This window comes from Ascaphus truei, chromosome 3 (assembly GCF_040206685.1).
Source record: "Ascaphus truei isolate aAscTru1 chromosome 3, aAscTru1.hap1, whole genome shotgun sequence".
NCBI classification, from domain to species: Eukaryota; Metazoa; Chordata; class Amphibia; order Anura; family Ascaphidae; genus Ascaphus; species Ascaphus truei.
Genome location: NC_134485.1, coordinates 336,885,443 through 336,911,890, shown reverse-complemented (window position 1 = coordinate 336,911,890; position 26,448 = coordinate 336,885,443). Strand labels below are relative to the sequence as shown.

Sequence of the window (26,448 nt, the reverse complement as noted above, 5' to 3'; positions counted from 1 at the left end):
CGTGCAAAATGCCAAGAAAATCAGACTGCTCTATATTTAAAGTATTTTGAGCATGTGCTGTCATGTTGATTTCTAGAAAATGCGTCTGGAGATCACAATAACAAGGGGGACAAGGAAGTCAGCATTATGCCGGTGCTGGAAGCAGAGCCGTTTACCAGCTACTTTGATGAGAAGATCCCCATCCCTGAAGATGAGCAGGTGAGTGCCCATCTCCTAATACAGCGTTGCGCAAACTGGGGGGCGCAAGATTATTCAGGGAGGGCCCGGGCGGTTGCAGAGGCCCTGCACTCTTCCCCCAAGGCATTCAAATTAATGCCGGGGGATCGCGTGAGGCCTCTGCAACTTCACTTACCTTCTCTTTGGCGATGCGTCGCCATGGCAACGGGTGTCAAATGCCGTCGCTGGGTCATGTTGGCATGGCAACGTGACCCCGCGACGTCATTTGACGCCGGAGAGGAGGTAAAGGAGGGGGGGCGCGAGCAAGGAGGGAAGCAGGAGGGGGGCGCACGCGGGAAAGATTGCGCAGCGCTGTTCTAATACATGAGGTTGGGGCAGTCTCATTGCGGGCAGCCATCAGAAATGTTGGCTGTTTTTTGCTGTGATTTTGTTTTGATGAAAGTAAAAGTGCAGTCCCATTTAGAAAATGTATTGGGTGGGCAATAGAAAGAACAATCCTGTATTATTTGTGTACATTTGCAATGCTCGTTATCTTCATTTAGGCTGTGGTGTTAAGCTTTCAAAAATAAAACCATGAAGCTAACTCAAAGGCCCAACAGCAAGTAGCATGTACTATAGCAGCATGCCTGGCATCCCTTTCCTAATCCTGCAGCATTAGCAACATGCAGAGTCACAGCAGAGATATAACGCACTGTTTATAAATCACAATGGTGGCCATTTAAGAGGCTCTCAAAATAATTATTTGCATCAGTGTTCCTCCAGAATATACAGCTACTGCTGGTAGAATGCGAGTTAAACATAGAAAGTAAATCATCATTGTGTATTAGAGCTTTACATTTAATGACAGAAGCAAACTAGGAAAACTGTGTGATAGTAACATCTCTTGGTTCCTGCAGCCTATACAGTACTGTATATGCCCAATCATGTGACATAGCAGCCTCTTTACTAAGCTTCTTCAATCCCAGTCACTTGAATGGACCGCATGATAAATATGGCCCTTTGTCTTTAGCAGAGTTGGTTTCACCAGGGAATTTTGCTTGCTGAAAAATGTACATTTTTATGTAAAACTCCTCTACAGTTATCACAGAAGAGTTTAAACATAATTATAGCCGTATTCTTTTGTTGTTTGTCTCTGTAGTACTCTTGGTTCAGCTTCCGTAAGCTCTGGGCCTTCACAGGACCTGGCTTTCTCATGAGCATTGCCTATTTGGACCCTGGAAACATAGAATCTGACTTACAGTCTGGATCTGTTGCTGGCTTTAAGGTGAGGAGTGTTTCCTCAGTGGACGTAAAGTTCCTTGTCCTAAATATCTTAATGTGTTTTTTGTTATGGACATACAGTATTTGTACCAGTCATTGCATTATCACCATTTATAAGCACACTTAATGTACCGAAACAGGGCTTTGTTAGAAAATACCATTCTGATAGTTGAAAACGTTGACATTTAGTCTGGGAGATTTCATGGTTTTAAGATGATTTTGTTCAGGACCATGTTACCGGTGTTCTCCCCACAGTTTGATTGGATTATGTAAGATGTACAGCTCAACCCCGTTATAGCGCGATCCTCTACAACGCGGCCCCGCTTATAACGCGGTCTGGGCGTGGCTCCCGTTTTTTTTTTTTTTGCATAAAACATTCAAGCTTCACTCACACAGACACAGAGCATGACTACAACATACCCTGGTTGGTAACACATTGTTCCATAACATGACACAAACTTTAATAGCAGAGAGAGAACTGCATAAGTGGGAATACAGCTTTAGGCTGAAGCAGTCGGGTTTTAGGACCATGGGGAAACCTTAACCTTACAGACTGCTGTCTTTGCAGCCCCTCACAAAGTAGGAAAGCTGGTGGTACTGTAATTGGAAGTGTGGGGAAAAGTGCTCTAACTATACAGTTCATCCACCTACACCTGACAGGAAAGGTCTTTAGGATAACAAGGTAGTAATTGACACTGCCCAATCAGGGCAGTGTAAGAGTTAAGTTATCCAGCAGCTGCTGACCTCACTAATTGCTGAAGCAAATGCACTGCTGGCCCCTCAGGCAGAGAAGGGGTTAGCAGCCATGGACACAGGAGGAGTTTGCATTGCACAGCGCCCCACCCCCTGTGGTGTCGGATACCCTGCACCTCCGGGTAAGTCCCGATCGCGGCGGCCATTTAAATTTTTTTACATTTTTTTTTTCTCTCCTTCCGCGATCCCGGTTATAACGCGGTCTGTGGACTGTGAACCCCGAGTACCGCGTTATAACGGGGTTCAGCTGTATATATGCAAAGGCAGGTATCTCATTTGGAGAAGTTCTCTGCCTTCTAAACTTTGAAATCAAGCAAACCTTTAGTGAGATTTGGAGGCTGTGAATCCGATTCCTTGGTGTATATCCATTTCAAACCTCCGATGAAAATAAGAGTATTCAGTAATATACTGTACTGTACATGAAAACACAGAGCAATATGATTTTATTTCCACCGGGGTCTCTTGATACATAATCCCCTTATTGTTTATGCTAAAAATATACCTTTTGAAAATAAAGTTGAATGCTACAGAAAAAAAGAGACATGGTCTCCCAAAGTGGTAGTGCTACTGTGGAGTTCTTAAAAAATCAGACTGCATTTAGAGTCCTGAGTGTGGAAGATGGATCATTGTAGTCTCCTTTCCCGTTAATCGGGGATTTCTAACTGACTATTGTGCAAAAAAAATAATCTTATGTCTAGAAACGTTTTCACCTGTTTAAAAAAAAAAAAAAAAAAAAATCATATAGAATGGGGGAGTACATAAAACAACCTTGTCATACATAACCCATGGGGTTTGTTTCTTCTCAGCTGCTGTGGGTTCTCCTGACTGCCACCATCATAGGGCTCCTCTTGCAGCGGTTAGCAGCCAGGTTAGGAGTGGTGACTGGCCTCCACTTAGCTGAAATGTGCAACAGGCAATATCCAAAGGTATGTTCATTTCATCCAACCACATGACAGATATTATACCTGTTTATATGTAATTCAGTATGGCTGGTCAGAATGAAAGTTAATGGTTTTTGGTTTATAATTTTTTTTATAGAAACACATTGATCTTCCCACAGTAACTGTCAGTATTAAGAACATTTTCCTTGACATCATAATGGGTTTCCTTTTTCCCACGTGGGTAACTCACGACCACTCCAAAGAGGCATTGTATGTGTGCATAAAACTGGTCAGCAGTGTATACTGGAATCAAGAGTAGAGCTCAGGGCAGTGCCCTCAGGCTTCCTCTGTCATAGGTATACAGGGCACCATTTGGAAAGGATTCATTTTGGTGCTCCAAAATTGGAAATTATGGAATTAAATCTGTAGACCTTTCCAGTTCCAATTATTTGTGACTACTGATATGCCTACATATTTGCTCCGATTGTAATAGTGTGACGTCTTAACAAATAATGAAGCTTCCAGCTCTGGTTATACTGTATGTGAAGCTCAGGGCAAAAAAGTTGATTTCTTGCAGATCATGCACATAGTCGCTAATAATAGGAGAAGAATGTCACGTGAATCTTAGAGTTTTGAGCATTGGTTATATATCCGCATGTGTGAGATCCGCATTGCCCACAACTATGCGGTGCTTTTTTTTAAATCACGCAGCAGCATATTCACTCACTATAATGTTATAATGGTAAAATAGATATTTCATAACAAACTCTTCAGTAGACTCTCCAAAATGAGATTTTACCTTGGATACACATCTAGATGTATTTCCCAAAACCTAGGCCCAAATGGGGATATTCTGTATAGAAATAAATATAACGTAAAACCACTGCATATATTTCACATGTTATTGCTAATCGTTGATTATGGTGACACCGTGTATTACATTACGTCCCACACCCAACTCCATAAAATTGACCTTTTTGTACAATTCCAGACCATGTTGTCCTAATATGCAAGTTACCCCAGCTTGCTGTGAGATCAGGATAAAATCCAAACCTGATGGGATGTTCCTTGCGTAGTCTATGAAAACTCCTGTGATAAATGACTTATCTGATCATCCTACTTATTCCAGCATTGGCTGGGGCTTCAGTTTTTGAACCAGAAGTCTGCTAAATCTTCCCAGGGTTTATAAGGAAGTTGGCGTTTTTTAAGGAATTTTGGGAATGGATACTATCTCACTTAAACACATCTGTACATGTAGCTATTCAGTTCTTGGGTTGCATCACAGAATGACGCCTTCTGATTATTAAAATCAAAACAAAATGTATATTTTTAATGTATCTGCTTTTTTTCAATAAAAAAATGTAAAATAGTTGTTGCCGCCTGGGATCTGATTCATCACTTGCCTCTTAACTTTCCCCCTTTAGGTTCCTCGCATTATGCTGTGGCTTATGGTGGAGTTGGCTATCATTGGATCTGATATGCAAGAGGTCATTGGCTCGGCCATTGCCATTAATCTACTATCTGTAGGAATGTAAGGACCTTCTTTCTATGACACCGTCATTTTTAGCCTAGTGCACATATAATGAAATATTATTTAAGCTTTTAGTACACGGTAACACTCCCCCACTTGCCCCCCCCAGCCCGCCCACCCCCTTGTAATCGTGAATTCACATTTCCTTCATCTAAATCACAGGGATGGTGTATCTGATACATAAAGCAGACCCTTTTGCCCTTGTAATTATTTTAAATCAGCAATACCTCCTAATTAGTTTACTTTTATTATTATTATTATTTATTTATTACATCAGAACTGGGCCTTAAACGAGCTGTTTGCAGCTTTCGGGACCCCCTGGTTCCTGAAATATTTAACGTTTTTTATGTGCCAGTCTTTTTAGTGCTCACACGACATCAATATGGCTGCTTTACTCCTGTGGGCCAATTGTAATTCACATCACCAAAAGCATGACACTGACTTCCTATTGGACAACCCTGGCAGACATCTTTGATCGTACTTTCAGTTTACTGCACATAATAAAAGGAAATATCTCAGGAACCAGGGTAGTTGCAGAAGCTAAGAATAGCTGGGTTTAGCTCCTAAGAAACCCTGGTTCTGATGGAAAACAAAATAAAAAATGGTAGGGATTGCTGCTTTAACCCTTTGCGGTCCAATTAATTTTCACTAAGTGCGCCAGCAAGTCTAATTTATTTTTCGGGAGGAGGAGGGATCAGTGCAGCTGCTGAGAGAAGGGGAATGCAGGGGACTTGTGCTGCAGCCGGCGCCTCACTCCACATCTTCCTCACTCCTCCTCCCGATCCGACATTGAACCGCAAGTGGCAAAATATTTTGTCGGATATAGTCCGACATTGGACCGGAAAGGGTTAAGTACCATGCTTCCACGTTGTCTTGCTAGTTTTGTGATGTGTGCCAATAGATCCTAACCATTACCCATATGTGATTGGTACATTTCTCTTATCCTATTCATAAGGACCTATACTGACAAAATATCATTATACTGCCCACACACGTCCTACCAGGCACATTTGCCCCAAGCACGCACACACTCCAACACATGAACTTGTTGTCCTGCTAGTTATATATTTTTATATATAGAGGGGGGGAAATGCAACTCCCAGCACACCATTAAGGCAATGCGTCTAGAGATTCCCCTGTGTACTGGAATAGAAGAAGATTCTAGGGTGACTGGTGCTGATAACTGGGATCCACTAATGTATGTTTACTGGCAACTGAAAGGAGAAACAAAATGCGTAACACATGCTGCAGGGGGATTCTTTTAGCAGGGACAGCACGTTACAATCACACCCAAGTGCTATGGAACCTCCTCATTTCAATACAAAATAGAACAACATTAAAAGGCATAATATTTTTTGCAGTTAAGGGCTTGGTGTAATACTTTGGCCCAAGGTTGCCTATTACTGAGCTAACTCACACCACCCCTGCAAGCTCAGAACCCAGAACCAGTACACCATATATGTGTCAAAAGGAGTGTGTTACTGGGATTGTAATCTCATGTATAGAACAAAAGACAACAAGCCCCAAAGCTACATCCAATATGATAATTTATATAGTTAAATATATATCTGTTTTTCGTCATAAATGAGGATAATTTAGTTAAATTCTTTGGCCAAAGCATTGGAAGCTTGCAAACCATGCCACGGTATGGATGGCCCTTCCTTTGGGGGAAAACCAATATGTATTTAACTATATAATTTGACATATTAGATGTAGCACTGGGAGTTTTTTGTCTCTTGCTATTACCGAGCTAGAAATTAAAACGGTGTGTGTGTGTGTGTCCTTGATAAAGGACCCATAGTTGTCCGAAACGTTGCTCAAACTGCTGTGTTGGGTTACTTCACACAGTGTGAATAAATACCTTTTTTGACAACATCATGTTGGTGAGTGCTGTATGTATGTATGTATGTATGTATGTATGTATGTATGTATGTATGTATGTGAGAGAAATCTGTAGGGAATTTCTGTGAATGTGTCTAAGTGGACGGTCAGTGCCACAATGAAGAAGAAACCTATGAGGTTTCGAAAGCTATGTACCCTGTAATTGAACCTATGAAGGACTGTGATGTAGGTCCGCTAAAAGCCATCACAACCTACAACAAATCTGCATTGCTGCAATGAGAAAGGACAAGGATATTTAATGAAGACCTGTATGTGTTATTTTTCCTTTCCAGAATTCCTTTATGGGGAGGAGTGTTGATTACCATCATAGATACCTTTTTCTTCCTCTTCCTAGACAAGTATGGTAAGCATGAAAAATGTTTGTTTTATAGTTTATACAAAGAAATGAGAAGCTGTAAAGATACATACTCTTCATTTCCGAAACCCCAAGGGATGTCTATGTATTGACCTCTGTCGTGGAAAAACTCAGTTCACACTTATTATTATTTATACAAAAGCAACCTGTTAAGAAACTTTATTGCAGCGGCCGCTTGCAAGAGTGCATTGGAATCAAACATTGCTGTCAGACTTACACAAAAAGCACTGATGAGATGTTCCAAAACAGCCTTACTTATACCCCAAAAAGGGGGCGGGCATGCATAATTTCATATGTAATTATTGGTTATACATTTGCTATAATATATCTTTGTCGACTAAACATAAAGAAAAGATTTTGCTGGCTAAAGATCTCATCTTCCCCCTTAAAGGCAAACAGCTGTATATCTCTTGTCTAAGGGCTGTAATATAGTGCGTGCGCGCGCATGTCAGTGATAATTGGCTGTGTAAGACTGTTTGTATACTTGAGACGCGTGCGCGCACGGCCATGAGCGTTGGCGCGGCAGATCAGAGAAATTACAAGAAAATTGTATTTTCACGCTGTTGCCGCGCCACGTGACGCTATGAACCAATCACAGCACGGCCTAATGCTGTGATGTCATAGCCATGCGCGTCTCCGCTAGCTCTATAGAAACTATACATGCGTGGCAAGTGAACGCGCAATGCCATGTGCGCGCCCGCACGCGTACCAGCTTGTACTTACTATATTACAAGCCTAACTACACAGAGACCGTGAACAGATAAGAACATGACGGGCCCACCTCAGGAAAATAAACACAGGGTCATCAGGTGACAAAGTTCAGAAAAGGAAAAAAAACCGTCTTTCATATTTCAAGTCTACTACTTCACTGTTACCCATAATATACTGTAACACAAAACATGGCTTTTCTCATAGTTATATAATATTATACTGCCACACCTCATACTCTCAATTTGTCCCATTGCTTGGAGCTGATGGCTGTTGTAGGTCAGGGTCACAGATTTGGTGTTTGGGTTCAGTACTTGTAAAGGTCTGCTCTCAGCCTTCATACCTACAGGCAGCCAGTAGTTCAGGATCTACAGTAACTTGTACTGTAGCTGTGTGTGTCACTAACCTCATGCTCTGAAGTTCAGCATTTTTATAGAGCTAGAATGAAATGGTGCACATATTCCCATGCAAATAATAAGTCATCACTCAAGTTACGCAGCAAATAAGTCAATTTTATAATCATTTATTATTTTGTTTAGTTTCATTTATTTTTTCCCCCTCCAACACCTTTTATATAGTATAAAAGTATACCGCACTCCCAAAACAAGGTCACTGCGAGATGCACGGAGGCATTGCAGAATACAGCATACATACATAGGAAGGAGCCTGCGCACACTATTTTAGCAAAACGGATATAATATTTATTGCTGAAACCAAACTTTTTCATGCATCTTCTTTAAAGACGAAATACAAGGTGTTGCAGCGAGTTTTAGCTGTGCGCAGCTCCTTGTCTTATCTTGTTACTCTCTTGCAACGGAGGAGGCTCACAGAATTGTTCCCATTTTCTTGTCCTCGCTTGCAAATAATACATAAAATGTGCTGCTACATTGGTGGCATGAGCTTTCAAATGGGGGATTTCCTGTATCTTTAAAGTCACTTTTATAGCTCCATCTAATGTTGTTTTTTATTTTTAGGACTGCGGAAACTGGAATTACTTTTTGGGATTCTTATTTCAATTATGGCGGTTACATTTGGTTATGAGGTAGGGATTTTATTTTATTTCAACTGATAGACGTCCACACACCGCGATTTGTAACCCATTATTTAGATCCTGGTGGGTCATGCATCGAATTTCAGAGACATCCCTCTCGTGTAGGATTCATCAGATTCACATCACTTGCTGGTCTTGAAAAATGTATAATTTATTAGCAATATTTTGTTGCCCAATCAGAAGTTCAGTCAATCAATGTTTGTATGAAAGTGTATCTGCATGTTGCCCTTTGGCCACTCTGCTCCCTGATGGTGCAGGGCTGAAAACGCACGGGAACTTACATTCCCCACACATGGGCTGACTGAGAAACTTGGAGGATATCCCTCCTGATACGAAAGTGAATGAAGGACAGTGGCATGTTTCATAAGATATAATGTCGCTGGTATTTTTAAATACTTTGTTTTAACATTTCCATAGCAAACTTAAATGAGTGTTTACAATCTTTATATAATGTCTTGGGGGGGTACGATTGTTATAGGGGGATTCACTAACCTCCAGTATGGGTTAACGCACTGCGGTAATGCGTTAACTGACATTCAAGTCAGTGGAAGTCGACACTGGGTCACAATGCGGTATCCCGCAGCAGAGGGTAATCTCCCCAACTCGTCTGTCCTCAGATTTAGGTAAAATGTTCTTTTTGCTCTGTTTTATGTTTGACTGCTGATGGCTTCATATTTACGTTGCAAACCATTTAAAATAAATGGCTTATATGCTCAAATGTAGCAGATCTGTTGCAAAGCAAAAACATTCATCTGTGTCCAGATACATATAAGTAAATTTGCTATACAAAGGCTGATTTAATCTTTCTGTGACTGGCCCTTTAATAGTAATAGAACTCCCGTATTGTCCTTGGCAGCACAGTGCAGGAGATCAGGAGTGATCATGTGCTACCCTAGTCATGCAAATGCTTGTGGAGTTGAAGATGATTGCCTACTGTACAACACATGACTTGCTCCTACAGCAAGGAATAGGCTAAGGGCTATATTTATTAATTAGTGCCAAGCTGTAAGGCATTTTATAACCAAAGGATTTGAATAGGCTGTGTGAGGTGCGCAATTAGAACCATATACTGTATATGGCCCATAGATGTTTCTTCCTGTTTAAAGCAATATTCTGTTATTTAACTTATCAACACACTGCTGGTAGCAAACATATTAAAAAGATAGTTAAACTATTTAGCTTATAAATTATATACAGATGCAGTCGGATCTATTGTTGCCCTGCCCCACACATGAGCTGGTGAACTGTGGACCAAGTGCGGCCTGATCACTGCTAAGTGCAGAGCAGGGGCAATTGTCGATCAGATCAGGATTAACACAGCAGCGTCCCTGGATCTGAATGGGACTCCTGCTGCGCTAATTGTACCGAGTTGCATCAGTCTGGAAAAGCTGTGCAGTGAGAGCAGACAGAAGCAGTCCCTCTTTCTGCATAGCTCGAACAGGCGATCGCAATGTTTTTATTTGAATTACATAGTATTGAAGCAGGGGCTCTCCCGATCTGAATTATTAAACGTTACAGGCCATGGTATGGGCTGCTGGTATCTCCTGCAAGTTTAATTCTCCCGCGTCACGGCCCACATGACTGGGACGTTTAAACTTGCAGGAGATACCGGCAACCCATACCAGGGTCTGTATCTCCAGAAGCAGAGGGTCCCCGGGGCTTAAATGAAGGTGGTTCAGCTCCAGAGACCCCCTGTTTCAATACTATGTAATTAAAATAATAATAAAAGTAGCTTCATTACTTTAGTAGCCAGCTGCTAAGGTAATGAAGTGGTGAAATAAAAGTACCCAGTATGTTGGGGGTGAAGAGGGTAGTTGCCCCGGCGTGGGTGGTTAGGCCTCATGTGAGGGTAGCAGGAGGGGTTGACCCCTTATTTACCATGGCGGTTACCACCGCTAGGGTAATTAAGGCGTTAACCCTTCCCGCTACACACCCGGTAGGCCTAACCACCCACCCCTGGGCAACTACCCCCTTTACCCACCCCCTGAATACGGTACAATCAAATACAGTACATTCAAAACAAACACTATCCATTTAATCCACTATTGTCACTATTTATTTATAAAATATTTTACCAGGAAGTAAAGGAATGGAAGCAGGCACACGGTCTTTCTAAAGGTGCAGTTTATTGTGCCACCAAAGGTCCAACGTTTCGGCAAATAGATTGCCTTTATCAAGGAGAGGGCTACAGAACATGCTAAACATACCACAATTTATACACAAATGGGTACTCACCCCTCCACGATCACTGCTGCCTTGCTCCTGGATGTCGACGCCCCCATCGTGACGTCAGAGCGCCAGCGCGACGCGGCGTGATGACGTCATGCACCACCAGGGGAGGATCCCAGGGCTCCACGAGGAGACAGCCTCCCCAATGCCTGTAACAGGCTAAGATGGCTGTCCTGCAGGAAGCTGGAAACTCAGGGAGCCGCCCCCTCACTGGCAGCAGAGGCTCCCCTGGTGACGTCATCACGCCCTCACGGGGGAGGGGGGGCGGGCCCTAGGCATCAGACCTGGGGGGGCGGGCCCTAGGCATCAGACCTGCCCTGGAGTGGAAGAAAGACAGCCTGATGCCCAAGGAGGACTGAATGATCGTGCAGGGGTGAGAGCCCTTACATAAACAATCAAGTGTAATGTGACTACAATTTTATTAAATAAAAAATAATTAAATAAAGTGTACAAATTAATTATATAACCACAGTGTCACCTAATGCAGTGTATAAAAAATGGTAGAGAACTGTATTTATGCTAGCAGCATTACATATAGAATTAGAACCTGAAAGGATACATGATACATATAGATAAATGCATATACAGCAATCCTTAGAGGAATTACCTCTCGTTTTCAAGTATGTCCTGGGCATAGAGTTAAGATGACAAATACATGGTTACAAATACATAGTTACATAAGTGAACAGGGTATACATTATATACAAGACATTGCATGCACAGTTAAAGATAATATATATTATATTATAGGCGTATGTAACTTTTAGAGACCAGATTCAAATGTGAGACGGCTTTAGTTTTGAAAGAACTTAGACAGGTGGCGGCTGTGAGAGTAGATTGTTCCAGTTTTGGGGTGCACGGTAAGAGAAGGAGGAGCGGCCGGATACTTTGTTGAACCTTGGGACCATGAACAGTCATTTGGAGTCAGATCTCAGATAAAGACTCAACAGGGGCACAGATAGCAACATTTGCAATCAATGGGCACCCTACTAGCGACCCCCCCCCCCCCCCACCACCATACACTTTTGCCGTTTCAAAAACAATCAATAGCCAGCAACCCTGCCAGGATGAAGGTCATCTTCATTGCCATCAACATTAAAATAAATAAACTAGCTACTGGCCAGTAACCCCTTAATTACCTTAGCGGTTAGTAATTACTAAGGTAATCAAGGAGTTAACCCCTCCCACTCCCCACCCGGGATTCCTAAACACTCCCACTATGCACCCGGGATTCCTAAACACTCCCACTACGCACCCGGGATTCCTAAACACTCCCACTACGCACCCGGGATTCCTAAACACTCCCACTACGCACCCGGGAGGCCTAACCCCTCTCACTACGCACCCGGGAGGCCTAACCACTCAGTTATGAATGTTAAAACATTCCCGGAAAGGCAAAGTAAATATAACGGCGCATTCCCCCAAATATTTAACCGCAAAATGCGTGTATTGCCATATTTTAAATGGCACTGTGGCTAGCAATAATCAATTTCCCAACTGTCTGTGAGAGAGGAATCTTTGTACGTATGTTTATCATTGTGTAACAACATTTAAATCCTACTAACCTTCTTAACCATGACTTAATAATTTGTATGTACTAGATGAAAAATACAAATAGATACAGCTCAACCCCGTTATAACGCGATCCGTTACAACGCGAATCCGCTTATAACGCGATGCAAGCTTGGCTCCCAATTTTCGTATTAATGAATATTTTACAACACGATTATTGGTATCTTAAATACTTTATTGTACAATGCATACAATTGTACATTATTTTTAAAGCGATCTGCTTATAACGCGATGTGATTCTTTGGGCCCCACGCACAGCGTTATAAGGGGGTTGAGCTGTATTAAGTTGTAGAAGTAAATCTCCTGATAGCTTGTTTATTTTGCGGAATTTCAACAGGCCTCAGCTGTACTACTGTACATCGACACGCATCATTAGTTTATAATGAAGTAGACGTAACATCCAGATGTTTTGGTTTGATGCTTCTCATCTGGTCACCCCACATTTCATTCCCCAGGACCCGCATCAGCTGCCCTCAGTGGTAGATAGTTTGTGGAGCGATTGTGTTGGAATTGACCCAATCGCAGCAAACTTTCGTAAATGCAGAAGAGGGGTTAACTGTCCCCCAGAAAATAACAATATTTACTATTATGATACTGTATCTGGATGCTTGATTTAAGTGATTAGCTCTTCTCTTTGCTTCTCTCTTTCAGTATGTCAAAGTAAAACCTGACCAGGGGCAGCTGCTTAAAGGCATGTTCTTTCCATATTGTGAAGGATGTGGGACCCCTCAGCTGGAGCAAGCAGTGGGCATTGTGGGAGCTGTGATCATGCCACATAACATGTATCTACATTCAGCTTTGGTTAAGGTATGCTATTGTAAATAATACTGTCTTGGGGTCATGATCGTCTCATTGCCCGTGTTTGCTTTTATACTTCTGCAGCCAACACACTTCAGGTTTCTTGGCTAAACTATTGGGAGTGCAAAGGAGTTGCCACCATAGACTGTGTATGTTACCGGGTTTTGAACTGTTCAAATATTGTATGCATATTATACACTGCATGGAGAAGAACAAAGAAACTTAAACTTGATAAATTCTCTTCTTAGTGTTTCCCAAATTGTTTGTGTCCTGTTAAATGAAAATCTAGATTTCTGTCATTCAGAATCGGAGCAGACAAAGGGAACCTTAAAATAACAGCTTCTAGATATACAGAAAAGTACTGTAGTGATCTCATTCACAGATCTCAAAGACAAATATGAGATCCTAAAGGCCCATTTTTTCAGATAAAAAGTGTATCAATACCTTAACTAGGGTTAATGATACGTCTGTTTTTTTTTGGACTCGTCCAACTTCTTTGCATATTAGAAGAGCTTTCAAATTCACCACCCATCTTGTATATAATTTATTCAGAAGTCAAATCATGTGCAACAAATAAAGGGGCGATCCCACTAAAGTGACTAAACAAACACACTGTGATAGTGTGTACAATGAGCTAATACTGTGAGTTTAACGAATACTTGTGAATTTCTGTGTACTAATACAATGATTAATAATTGAGAACATGTGTGCAGTGCTGCTCAGCTCAAAATAACTGTCCAAAATAGTGCTTCACCACATTCTTCTCCCAACTTTGGGAGAGCAGCCAAATAAAACAGGGAGAAATCAAGAAAATATATAGTGTAGTAGTCTTGTGCACTATAACCTGAAAAGTTGAACATTAATTCAAGCGTCAAAGTAGTCATCCCAGGTTATTTGCATTTGGATGCCTTCTTGTTATTCACTCTTTATCCTCCCCATAGATGAATATGAAAATAATATCAGAGACCGTGTAATAGAGTGTATAGTTTATTGTTGTTTAAAAGTTTGTCAAAGTCAGCAGTAGATCAGCAGCTTATGCCCTCACATAGATCTTTTTTAAACCCGCTTTGGAAAAACAGAGAGTTGGTCTAAGAGACTCGGCTTATGCCACAATCGCCTTTGCAGATCTGTGGGTACCCGGTCGTCTAGTTCTCCTCCGTTACGCGTCATTTCCGGATGCGCAGTACTTTCTCCTTCCCGTGTGGGATTCTCACGCTCTGCCTGTCCATCCAACTCAATGTCTGTTGTCATAAGAATTTCTTTGATAGCAGTCCCTTAATTGGGGAAAAAACAAATAGATCTATATCCACCACACATTAGTTAAGTTATGGCGGGTAAAAAAAGTGACAAAAAACCTCCACCATAAAGCATATAGCAAATGGAAATATTACTGTGTGCTCATTTGCATGTCTTAGACAGGTCTGTTACATTTGCATTATCTATATATAATATATCTATATCCCTTACTTCACATATTGGCATCAATACTTTTCTATTCAAACCGCGCATTGACAATCTCGCAGATATCCTCAATGTTATAAAAACAAAACAAAAATGACCAACATTTAAAGGTTTTAATACAAAAATGTATATTTAAAACAAATCTATATTTCTCTCAAACGCTTAAGAAAATAGTGAAAAGAATATAAAGAGAAAAATATAATGAATACCACTTAGAAATGCATGTATGCACAGATGTAACCTATTCACCACCACCTCTAAAATATATCTATATCTATTATCACGTTTTAAGTTATGGTGGGTGAAAAAGGCAACAAGAAACCTCCACCGTATTGCATTTAGCAAATAAAAAGATCACTTGTGAGCACATTCTTAGGCATGTCTGCAACCCTGCCTTTCACCATTATCCCCAGCATACAGTGCTTCCACTGCAGCAAGGGATTCTGGGAAATGACATGCAAATGAGCACACAATGTGTCACCTTTTGTCTGAAAAACCATTGTTACATGGAGCCCATATAAGCTATAGTAATACTAGACACCGATTTAATACTTTTCTTCCTATTCCTGACTTCTTGTATCTTTATACATTCAAATCTAGTGCTTGGAAGATAACTAGAGGAATCAGACATGACAGTTGGTAACTTCCTGTATATATATATATATATATATATGCTTTTTGATATTTTGTGGTTATACTTGCTATATTAGCTATACTTTTTTGTTTGAAAAATGATCTCTCTATCTCTCTATCTCACCTGGCATCGGTTTTGTTTTATACAGTCCAGGGATATCAACCGTGCCAACAAGAGAGAAGTGAGGGAGGCGAATAAGTATTTCTTCATCGAGTCAAGCATAGCCTTGTTTCTTTCTTTCATCATCAATGTCTTTGTGGTTGCGGTGTTTGCAGAAGCGGTTTTTGGAAAGACCAATGAAGAAGTGGTAAGCCTTCTATCCAGGGATTCCAAACCACACGACCCTTAATCTAATGTTAACACCGCATTGAGCATTTCAGAAAAATGGAAATGAGCCGTAGCTTTATGTAATGTGATCAACTTCAACCATCGCATTCATTCTCCCGGGAAGACACTTTGAAGTTGACCGGTTATCATAACTTTATGGGATTATTTCGAATCTCTGCGTGAGGGGGAGGACAAATTCTCCCCCAGATTACATTGTGCATACTACAACTGCAACACCTGGGCTGTCCTGTGTTTATTCCAGTTGCAACTCTGTTAGCGCCTTAACTGATGTTTGAACATATAAATATCTGTGCCCTTTGTTTCTATATGTAATACATAGTAGAACGTTATTTCAGAAGTCTAAGATAATCATTTACTTCCTATGTCATTTTAATTGTGTTTCCAAAATAGGGTTCATAGTTTGCAGCAAAGGGCATTATTTTCTAAGAAAGTCTAAGCTGTTTTGGTGTTTGCTGATCTATGCATGTGATATTCATAGCAAAAGGGGTAGATCACTTGAAAATGTGTTTCTTTTTTCCTTTGCTTTTATCACACATTGTAAAACAGACCTTGTTCTTCCTTTCTATATCCAGTATGAGGTTTGTTTAAACAGCAGCAGTCCTCAAAGTAACTTGTTTGCCAATAAGACGTCACCGCTGGAAATTGATATTTACAAAGGGGTGAGTGTTTCTAAAGATAAGCTGTTTCCTTGTATTAAATCTATTGAAAATGTAGGTACAAGAAAAATATACAAAATGTATCCTTCAGTTCCATTCGTTCAGTGGCAAGTCCTTGTGGGATTGAATCTTATCTGAGAAGATTAAGGGGAGATATGTAAAAAAACGCTCTTCCTTCAATTCTATTTGTGTATTTGTGTTTATCATGACATGGTGTATGAGGATAGGTATAGAAGGTATAAGGTAGATCAAAAAGAAGATCCAAAAGATTCCTCCGCTAGTTGCACTCTATGCATACTTGGAGAGAAAATAGATAGATATATACTCCGTTTATACAAACAAATACCTTATTTAGAGATGTCTCAGTAGATATAAGGTACCTACCAAAGACACACTATTAAATTAAATTAGCTACAATAGTAAGCCATACATATATTGAGAATATGCATGGATTATTTGTCCAGATGATATTTGATAAAGGAACATAGAGTGCAACTAGTGGATGAATCTTTTGGTTCTTCTTTTTGATCTACCTTATACCTGAGCAGATTAAGATAAGACTTTTTTTTGGATAAGGTTCTTTATACTCTGCAAATGTCTAGGTTAAAAAAATGAAACTTAAAATTGGTAATCTGCTTTAAAGGACATCACATGGAATTCACTTTCAAAATACGTCATTTTGGGGGGTACTGTGCTCTTGACTCAATCACTAAGAGGGGTGTGTTTTGTATTCCAGGGTGTGATCCTTGGATGTTATTTCGGCCCTGTAGCGCTCTACATCTGGGCGGTCGGTATTCTAGCAGCAGGGCAGAGTTCTACAATGACTGGCACGTACTCCGGCCAATTTGTTATGGAGGTATGTGTCTATCTGTGGTCAGATGTGCTACTTATGTGCCATAGATTGTGAACTGGGAGTTTCAACTCTATATGGACGTGGGCAAGCTGTTTTTTCTCCCTCTTCTAAATGTGATGCAAACGCTTAACTTGGAGAATTTGTTCCACTTGTCCTCTGTATTCCCACCTAAATATAACAACACAAGAGAACACGCGCTCAATCCCAAAAGGAAAAGCTGATAGGTGCACTAAGGGACAAAATCGTACATTTCTACACTGAAAAAGAGAGAAAATGCTTCTAATTGCACGCACGCTAAATCTGAAACTTGATACTAGAATATAATATAAAACATAACCTTTACTAATTATCCAAAGCTAAAAAGAAAAAAAAAAGCTGTGTGTGCTGTGCACGCGCATAGTAAGTGAAACTGCTTTGACTTTTGTCACAGAAATTGTATTTGTATTGGTGATGTTTTAATTAAAAATCAAAATACAATTTCATTGACAAAACGCAAATAAATTTGACTTATAATGCGCGTGCTCGGCACACATCCCCTGTATTAGCTATTTGCACTAAGTGTGAATTCCTTGTGTGTATGTGTGTCAGTCAGTGTGTGTGTGTGTATATGTGAGTCAGTGTGTGTGTGTCAGTCAGTGTGTGTGTGTATGTGCGTCAGTCAGTGTGTGGGTGTATGTGTGTCAGTCAGTGTATGTAAGTCAGTGTGTGTATGTGTGTGTGTGTGTGGGTCAGTCAGTGTGTGTGTGTCCTGCTGCAGCCAGGGGCGGGGTGTAACATTGCGCACCACCTCTCTTTTTAAGCCGTTCGTTGAACTTTCTAAATCGACTGCTAATAAAAGACTGGTACAATTTAATGTATGAACGCCCACATTAAGCTAATTTAAATAAATTAGGAATATACCCTACCACCCATCAGATTTATGTGTTCTACACAAAGTGTTTTGTGCCTCTTTTTGGCCAACTCTACATCTGAATGATATTTTTACAAAGTCCAAAACACCATTTGTTTGCGCAATTAATTTGAACTATGACTCCATTGACCTTTGACAACTGTAAATTGGCCCCTTTGTTTGATACTGTATATAAATCTAAAATCCCGGTCTTTAAACAAACCTGCACAGGAATTGGCCAGAGCGGATAATAAATTAGTTGCACATTTTGCAACAGCCACGAGGTGTGAGATCGCAGCATTTGTGGAATCAAATCACAATTCCATCTATTGACAAGATTCGGAACAGAATTTGGTTTGTTTGCCAGATGGAGAAGTTGACGAGTTTAGTCAACGATACTGGCCCAAATTTCCAAAAGGTCTGGTCGCCATGGTTGGCCCGGACAGATATCCAGGGAGTGAGCAAAGCCACCGTTTGGCTCTGATAGGCTTAGGTGCGTTCTCCTTTGATTATCTGTAGTGGCTCTACAATTTGGAACAAAGGTCGGGTCTAGGGTCCACACGGTATTAGGTAATCAGTTAAACATGCCGAGGAGCTGCCGGACGAAAATTGGAAAGACGTAAAGAACGGAGTCCTTTAAGGGGGACCACGATTCAAAAACTTGGTGGCTCTCCCCCCCTCTCACCCTCTCCTCCCCCCTCCCCCTCTCCCCCCCCCCCCCCCCGCCGCTCCTCCCTACTCCCCTCCCCCTCTCCTCCCTAACCACCCGTGTTGATGTTTTGTGTTTCTGTGTTTTTTCTGTTTTTGTTTCGTCATGAGGTTTGGCAAGGACATTTACTTAAGAAAAATTAAGGTGTCAAAATGTATGTCTGCTATGCCTTTTGAAAAAACTCAATAAAATTTTGAAGTTGAAAAAAAATCCCGTTCTTATCAATCTTGTTCTCTTTGCTAGGGTTTTCTGAACCTGAAGTGGTCCCGCTTTGCTCGAGTGATCCTGACCCGATCTATTGCCATCACACCCACCCTGCTGGTAGCAATTTTCCAGGATGTTGAGCATCTTACAGGGATGAATGATTTCCTCAATGTGCTTCAGAGTCTACAGGTGAGGTGTCTTGGTATATACATAGTGTATTCTTTGAGATGAGGTCTTATAATAACCTTTCTCCAGTTGACCCATAATGAGGCACAACCAACTCCAGTTTTGGACGTATACCTAGTTGTAATGGTTGCAACTTTCAAGTCACTAAGCAGCCAGAGGTCGTGTTACTGTCTGGTAAGTCAAAAGTGGATTGCAAAAATGGGCATATACTCAGCACTCGTGTTACAACAGGAGATGGATTTGGAGAATTAGTCTTTAAACAATCCATTATGTTTCTCCCTAACCTTCCTCTTCTGGCCAGTATAAATCTTTATTTTATAGGTCAATGAAAAAGAAAAGACATCCAAACCGTAAAATGAGTTGCCCCTACCCAAAAGAAACCCTAATTTCTCTGTGCTGGATGGTGCAGTGTATTACCATTGACCGTATATTCTGCACTTTGGCAAAGTGTGTACACGTGCTACTAAACCCCCTGTTTAGCACAGTGATGCTGCATACGACCCTTGGGGTCTTCTCCTGCGGCCATCAAACGCTCACCACCAAATCAGTCTGCTCTCACTTTTCCCACAGGGAATGGAGATGTTGCCGATCTGAATCGTAGCTTCTTTCCACTCCCTGTGCTGCCTAATGAACGTGCTATTTACTAATTCCCAATGGAAAGAAAGGAAAGGGACCGTTTTATTCATAATTGTGTTGGCACTGAGAAGCTGACTGGAGGGCAGAAGCTCATACCTATGGTTACAATATCCTATACACACTCATTATACACACATATATATGCACATACACACTGTACTGTACACGTGTGTATTTAGATTGTAAGCTCTTCGGTGCAGGGACTCCTCTTCCTAAATGTTAATTTTTACGTCTGAAGCATTTATTCTCATGTTCTGTTATTTGTTATGTATATGATTCTCATGTGTATTACTACTGTGAAGCGCTATGTATATTAATGGCACTATATAAATAAAGAATATATATATTGTTACAAACGCCCCTCTTTTGTAGCGCTGACGTCTGTCTGGGCTCTTCACGACACAGGGTTAATTAGAGAAATAATAGGACAATACAAAGCATTACGTTGCTTAACTCAGGCTTCTGCCTGCTTTATTTTCATCCCACTAAGGGACTGAAGCTTTAACAGGTATAAGCAGGAGGCAGTTCGCTATTAACCTTCAGCGGTTTACTCATATCAGTGATATATTTCACACACTGTCACTTTAAGAAAACAAAGAAATCATAAATAAATTCTATCCCCTTCAGGGATCTAACTACACAGCAGAATATGCCTCTCTAACTGTTGCTGGGCCAACTAACCTGGTTCCCCAGTTTAAACAATACCCTCTCATTTAGGGTCACTAGACACAACATAATAATATCAACAGTTTTTAGACACAGCTTAACTGATAGAGGAGGGGACAGCGTCCCCAGAGCCTGAAATCCATTTTTACATGGAACCCTTATAATGCTCGCTGTTCACCCAGCTTTATATATACACATATACGCACACGATAGGCTACATGATGTACCATATATGTAATGTGTGGCCCTTTATGTAGATAGTGTAGCCTACCACTGGTTTAGCACATATTGGCAGTCACTGGCACATTCACTCAGACAAACGAATATGCTTTAATAACAGCAGCACTAATTGACATAACATGAAAGCCCTGCATATTTTATATACAAATCTGTGGTATCATGGATATGTGTTTTATGTATCATTTCTTTTCATATTTTAGCTTCCATTTGCATTGATCCCAATCCTGACGTTCACCAGTCTGCGGTCTGTGATGAATGAATTTGCAAACGGGCTGTAAGTATACAAACCATATTTATGTAAAAGCTCTGAAAAAATTGCAAGCAAGCAAACTTCCATAGATCTCTCAGGAACTTGAGCATCCCAGATCATGTAAAAATAATAAAAAGGTCACAAACACGGGCACTAACGCCTTATTCCCACCCTCAGCCTCTGCCCACGCTCTCTGCTCCCTCCTCACTGACCGGCGCTGCACTAACACCCCTTGTATGTCAACACTGCAGCTTGTCACAGCATCTGATTCTGATGTCACGTTAGTGAAGCAGGATCGGGCACGCTGTGACGGGCTGCAGCGCTGACTGATGGTTCAATCAGCGCCCCCACCAGGTTGCCCGCTTGCTCCCATTCCCCATAATTTCGTTTGTTAGTATTTCATAGCAGTGGTTCTTGGAACTTTTCTTGCATTGCAAACTTATTTTACCATAGATTGTTAAATGAAGACATTACATGTTTTTCACGATGTTGTCTCACATTTTATTCTCTGCATTTACAGAGGTTGGAAGATTGCTGGAGGCCTTTTCATTCTTATCGTTTGCTCCATAAATATGTACTTTGTGGTGGTGTATGTCTCTGCGTTAGGACATCTGGCATTGTATGTGGTGGCAGCGATTTTGTCCATTGCCTACCTATGCTTTGTGGCATATTTGGTAAGTATGATTACCTGATTTCCCTAATTAAATATGAGTTGATAGTCTGGTAACCTAGAAGAAGCATCTTGGCGTGCATTTTTCATAATTTATAGTTATATCAAGAGGTATTTAACATTCTTCCTCTGACATTATTTCTAGTTGTGGGGAAACTTTGAGGTCACTGGAATGAAAATTACCTCCAATTCAATGCTGCATTTTTTTCTGTGTGACCTTAATAACCACATTGTTGGTTTTTTTTTTGGAGGGGAGGGGTGTTGACAGCATTAAACGGCTCGGGACTATTTAATATGATTCTCCACTGATCTCCTCCCAAATTTAGCAGCAAATTACCATTATAGCACTTGGTGATAATGATTCACCCTGTGTTTAAAAACAAATAAAAATCACATCCCCATCTGTAGTATTTTAAAGCATCAATTTAAAGTTATTTGCAAGCGTATGTTAGCATTGCAACATAAAAGTATGTTAGCATTCGTGCCCCGTACACAACCTTGCTTGTCTGTAGTTTGGGATATCACAGATTACTACTGTGGGACTCCAGTTATCCCTTTGAGTGCCCCATGACATAGTAATGATGTCATCCTCACAGGGTATGGTTGTTCTTGCTTTGACTGCGCCTTGCGTTCCCATGGAGAGCAAAACGCAATCTGCCCAGTAGTGAAACGGAGGAGGCCTCTTCCTTTTCCCAGGAAATGGCCATCTGTAGTTTCGCGACTGCACTTTGCCAAATTACCCCTCTGGCACTCAAAGGGTTAAGTGTTTACTGCTGCTTTAACAGTCTGAGTTCCCCATGAGGTAGCTACCACATCTTGAGGTCTTGCACTCCAGGGGATGCATGGGGTAGAAGCAATGTCATGGGCTTTTTGCTTGTCTTGATCTCGATGAGCTTGAGGGTGCCTGCATTTTAAAGCTCCTGGGCCAATAGGAAGCCATACCTGATGACATCACGACTTCCTATTGGCCCTAAGCCATATAGTGAAACCTGGAGTGGCTACCAGCATGCCCTACGGAGGTAAGTATATCCGGAAGCAGGGGGAAATGAATGGGGTTCCGCTACGGAGACCCCCTGCTTAAATTCTGTATCTAAAAAAAATGGAGAGAAAAAAAGCGGCTTGGATTGCCTCTGCAAAGGCTAATTTTTACTTTATTTTCTTTACTATGTACTATATTTTGTGGGGTCTCTTTGAGTGCAGCTTTAAGGACCACTATTGCTCCACTCCTTTTGTTAAAATTCCTGGTTTCTGCTAGCACCAGCCCCTGTATATATAAACGTTATAGTTGAGCAGGCCACTCTATCTAGTATATCCCTTGATGTAGTTATAATAATGAATAAACTTATTATCATTCATCCACTGAAGCGCCACCTCTTTTTTTCTACTGTAAACCAAAACCTAGAACCTAGCTAGCTAGCTTCATCATCACTTATTTTATTTAGAATATACATTTTATTACTATTCCTATAATAAAGCCTTATAAAAAATATACTGTGTGTGTATATGTGTGTGTGTGTATATATATGTATGTATGTATGCGTGTATATATATATCTCTATATAGATATAGATATAGATAGATAGATATATATGGATATCTATATATATATATATATAGAGATATATATATATATAGAGATATATATATATATATATATATATACATATTCTATCGCAAATGGAAATATTACTGTATGCTCATTTGCATGTCTTAGACAGGTCTGAAACCCCGCCTTTCAACATTATCACCCAGCACACAGCTGGTATATAGTTATATTACACACACACAACTTTATTTAGGCAAGTATTACCTTCACGTTACAATGGGTAGTAGCCCTCCAGAACCAAATCATTTTTCAGGTGCTGGTTAAAACACTGGCAGACGGATTGTGCATTGTTTTTTAGACCTCTTCCTTAGCCCACTCAGTTTTTACTAAATCATTGGTAGGTGCAATGTAGACTAGAAAGCCTCAAATGTGCTGTCAGCCGTTTAGCTCACGTGCAGCACATCTGCTCAAAGTTTAGTTATAGTTTGTATAATATTCGTTTTTGTTAAATAATAATTCTGGACATATTATTCACTATTTCTTTTCTTCCCCCTGTAGACGTGGCAATGTTTGGTTGCCCTGGGCTTGTCGTTCCTTCAATGCGGCCAGACGGTAAGCATCCATCAGATAATGCTTCCCGAAGATCAACCCTGCTCCCCAATTAATTGAGAACTGATTCTATCTGTGCGTGACAGGTAGCCATCAGAGCCAGTGTGTTTCTATGGTTTACTGTGTGAACATACCAAAAATGTATGTGCAATTTGCACAGAGGATGATTAGACGTAAAGTCAAACTACTGATCATTTTGTTGTATAAATGCTTGGATGTACAAAATGTTTTTTTTTTTTGTTGTTGTTAAACTGCCCACTGGCAGCAGGCTGTTTCTTCTGCCAAATAGTCTGTTTGTTTTACTTTGTGGGGTGCCACCCACAACTGACATAATGCCATGTTGAAATGTTAGGAAGTAAGGTTTCCCACAAACACAATCAGGATGTGTATCTTAGCATTGTTGCCTGCTGCTGAAATTCTAAGGGTACTTTAAGGTTTCATGGTCTATGATTTAGGTTTCATTAAGACCCCCAGGGACCCTGATTTTCCACTGGTCTGCCCTAGTAACACTACTGTACCAACTTTTCCAGTGGCCGAGAGTCTTAAAAGGAAATTTGAGCCCCTTCTCCCCCAAACCGATATGCTTTCTTATCGCTCACATCACAGTGCCTAGCCGCTCTGCCAGTTATATTCAGGAATCGGAGCATACAGCTTCCCATTAATGCTTAGGATTGTATGTGTTATTGAGAATTATGGACTTTCCGACATGTCATTTAAGAGCAGCAGGAAATTTGATCACAGCCTCATTACACCTATCCTCATGCATGAGTTTAATTTCCAGGTATCGTTCTATACTAATGTTTACATACTTCTGCAGAGGCCTACATGGCACTTGACCTATTCAGTGAAAGGCACAAAGTCTTTCCCTTTTACCAACAAGAACCTGTAGCATGACACACAAACCCAATAAGAGTTGCACTTTGGGTGATATTTAAATGCCGCCGTTCTATAACTGCGTAGACTATAACCTTCCTTCTGCTAGAGGAAGTCTGTAGGAAGAAACATAACAGCCCCCTGCAGCAGAGAAGGCATTTAAACATTGTTTGCTCTACTTCCCACTGTGATTGATCAGGTTACATGGACCAATATAAGATGCTGTATACAACTATACATAAGCTCTGAGTCCTTTTTGTTGGGAGACAAAATTTGTGTCTTTGCTTCCCATGCAAAAGTGCGTGCTGGTCATCACAGGAGATGGACCGTTTCATTGTCGTGTATTGAAAAATATATTGATATTGCTGTTATCCTGTTTTTCGTATAGATGCAAATGCTGTCAGCTCTGAAATGTTACTAGGCCTTTAAAGAGCCAGGTGTCTCAATATGATTTAAAGATAATGGGACAATGTATCCCTTTGGCATATGCTACATTTACACCCCTTCCTACAGACACACTCCACTGTTTGTTTCATTCACCAAACTGCTGCACATTGCACAGTAAAATAATGAAAGGGAATTGTACACAGTAGATCTACATCAGTTTGTGAATGAAGCCGCAAACTGTTAGATCAGCGTTACTCCTGGTGCCCCCATCTTTTTCTGCCTGCGGTATTTATCAGCAGTCTCTCCATTTGTCACAATGCTTGCACCTTCTGTTGCAGCCAGGATAAAGTTTTAGTAAGAAAACTAGAAAAACACACCCGATCCCATAGAAAGAAGCCAGCAGCATGTTCTAATGCTAGTAGGCACCAGTTCTTAGCACCACACAGCAGAACGTGTTTTTCAAGATACAGTATACCTCAATTCAAATGAATTTGCTACAGTTTTGTAAGGATGGCGTAAATGTCATGAAAACTTTACATTGTATGTTGATCGCCTATTGGTGTCATGGACAGGTTTGGAAACCCCCTGTGTGCTAATGAAATGTGAGAACAGTAGTTCCTTAGTATTACTGTCAATGACCTCTGATGAATACACTGTTTGGAAAAGGTACTTATGTGCTACAAAGCACTTGTGAAAGAACCATAATATTTAATATGAAGAGGAATAATCTCATAACTCCGTTCTTTGTCGCTTTCGCATAAGAAATATTTCCGACTTTTCTACTTTATTTAGAAATGCTGACGCAAAAATCACTGTCAAAGTGAAGGGCTCCTGTTAATGTGGCTGACACAAATAATCCTTTTACATTTATAATCTGTAGGAGGCACTGTTTGGGGATTTGAATCATTTCACATTTAGGCAATAGATTTTACTTACACACTGGTGAACAGAGAAAAAGAATCCCTGGAAGAGTTTGAATGAAAAATGACGGACTCGCATAGTCTGATTTCCAAACAACGGTGTTTATTTTCCAAATGTGGCCCTGCTAAAGCTCCCCATGAGGATCAAAACATTGACATACACTAGGTGAATAAATACACCCTTTTTAATGTAATTTTTTTTTATCTTTTCTTCTTTGAGATTCAATAGTGTAGTTCTCTTTGTTTTGTCTTCTGGATGCTTTACTTTTGATCTTCTATGAAAGATCAATTGACGGTCCTCATTTATGTGTGTGTTCTTACTACTACAGCAGGAATGGCCAACACCAGTCCTCAAGAGCTACCAACAGGTCAGGTTTTCAGGATATCCCTGCTTAAGCATGGGTGGTTCAATCAGTGGCTCAGTCATAGACTGCATCACCTGTGCTGAAGCAGGGATATCCTGAAAACCTGACCTGTCTTAGTCTGTTTTATAT

General features: G+C 40.7%; 1 protein-coding gene across 4 annotated transcripts in view; it reads left to right on the top strand.

The window, feature by feature from the left end:
• The window catches only part of SLC11A2 (solute carrier family 11 member 2), a 78,424-nt gene that overhangs the window by 38,345 nt on the left and 13,631 nt on the right, over positions 1-26,448 (top strand). For all 4 annotated transcript variants that reach the window (XM_075591612.1, XM_075591609.1, XM_075591611.1 and 1 more), the window contains exons 3-16: positions 77-198; positions 1,316-1,441; positions 2,997-3,116; positions 4,496-4,602; positions 6,777-6,847; positions 8,542-8,609; positions 13,071-13,226; positions 15,461-15,619; positions 16,233-16,319; positions 17,053-17,172; positions 19,011-19,160; positions 20,900-20,973; positions 21,470-21,623; positions 23,724-23,777. In XM_075591612.1, the coding sequence (XP_075447727.1) occupies positions 77-198; positions 1,316-1,441; positions 2,997-3,116; positions 4,496-4,602; positions 6,777-6,847; positions 8,542-8,609; positions 13,071-13,226; positions 15,461-15,619; positions 16,233-16,319; positions 17,053-17,172; positions 19,011-19,160; positions 20,900-20,973; positions 21,470-21,623; positions 23,724-23,777 (1,568 nt within the window). The remainder of the gene's footprint in view (positions 1-76; positions 199-1,315; positions 1,442-2,996; positions 3,117-4,495; positions 4,603-6,776; positions 6,848-8,541; positions 8,610-13,070; positions 13,227-15,460; positions 15,620-16,232; positions 16,320-17,052; positions 17,173-19,010; positions 19,161-20,899; positions 20,974-21,469; positions 21,624-23,723; positions 23,778-26,448) is intronic.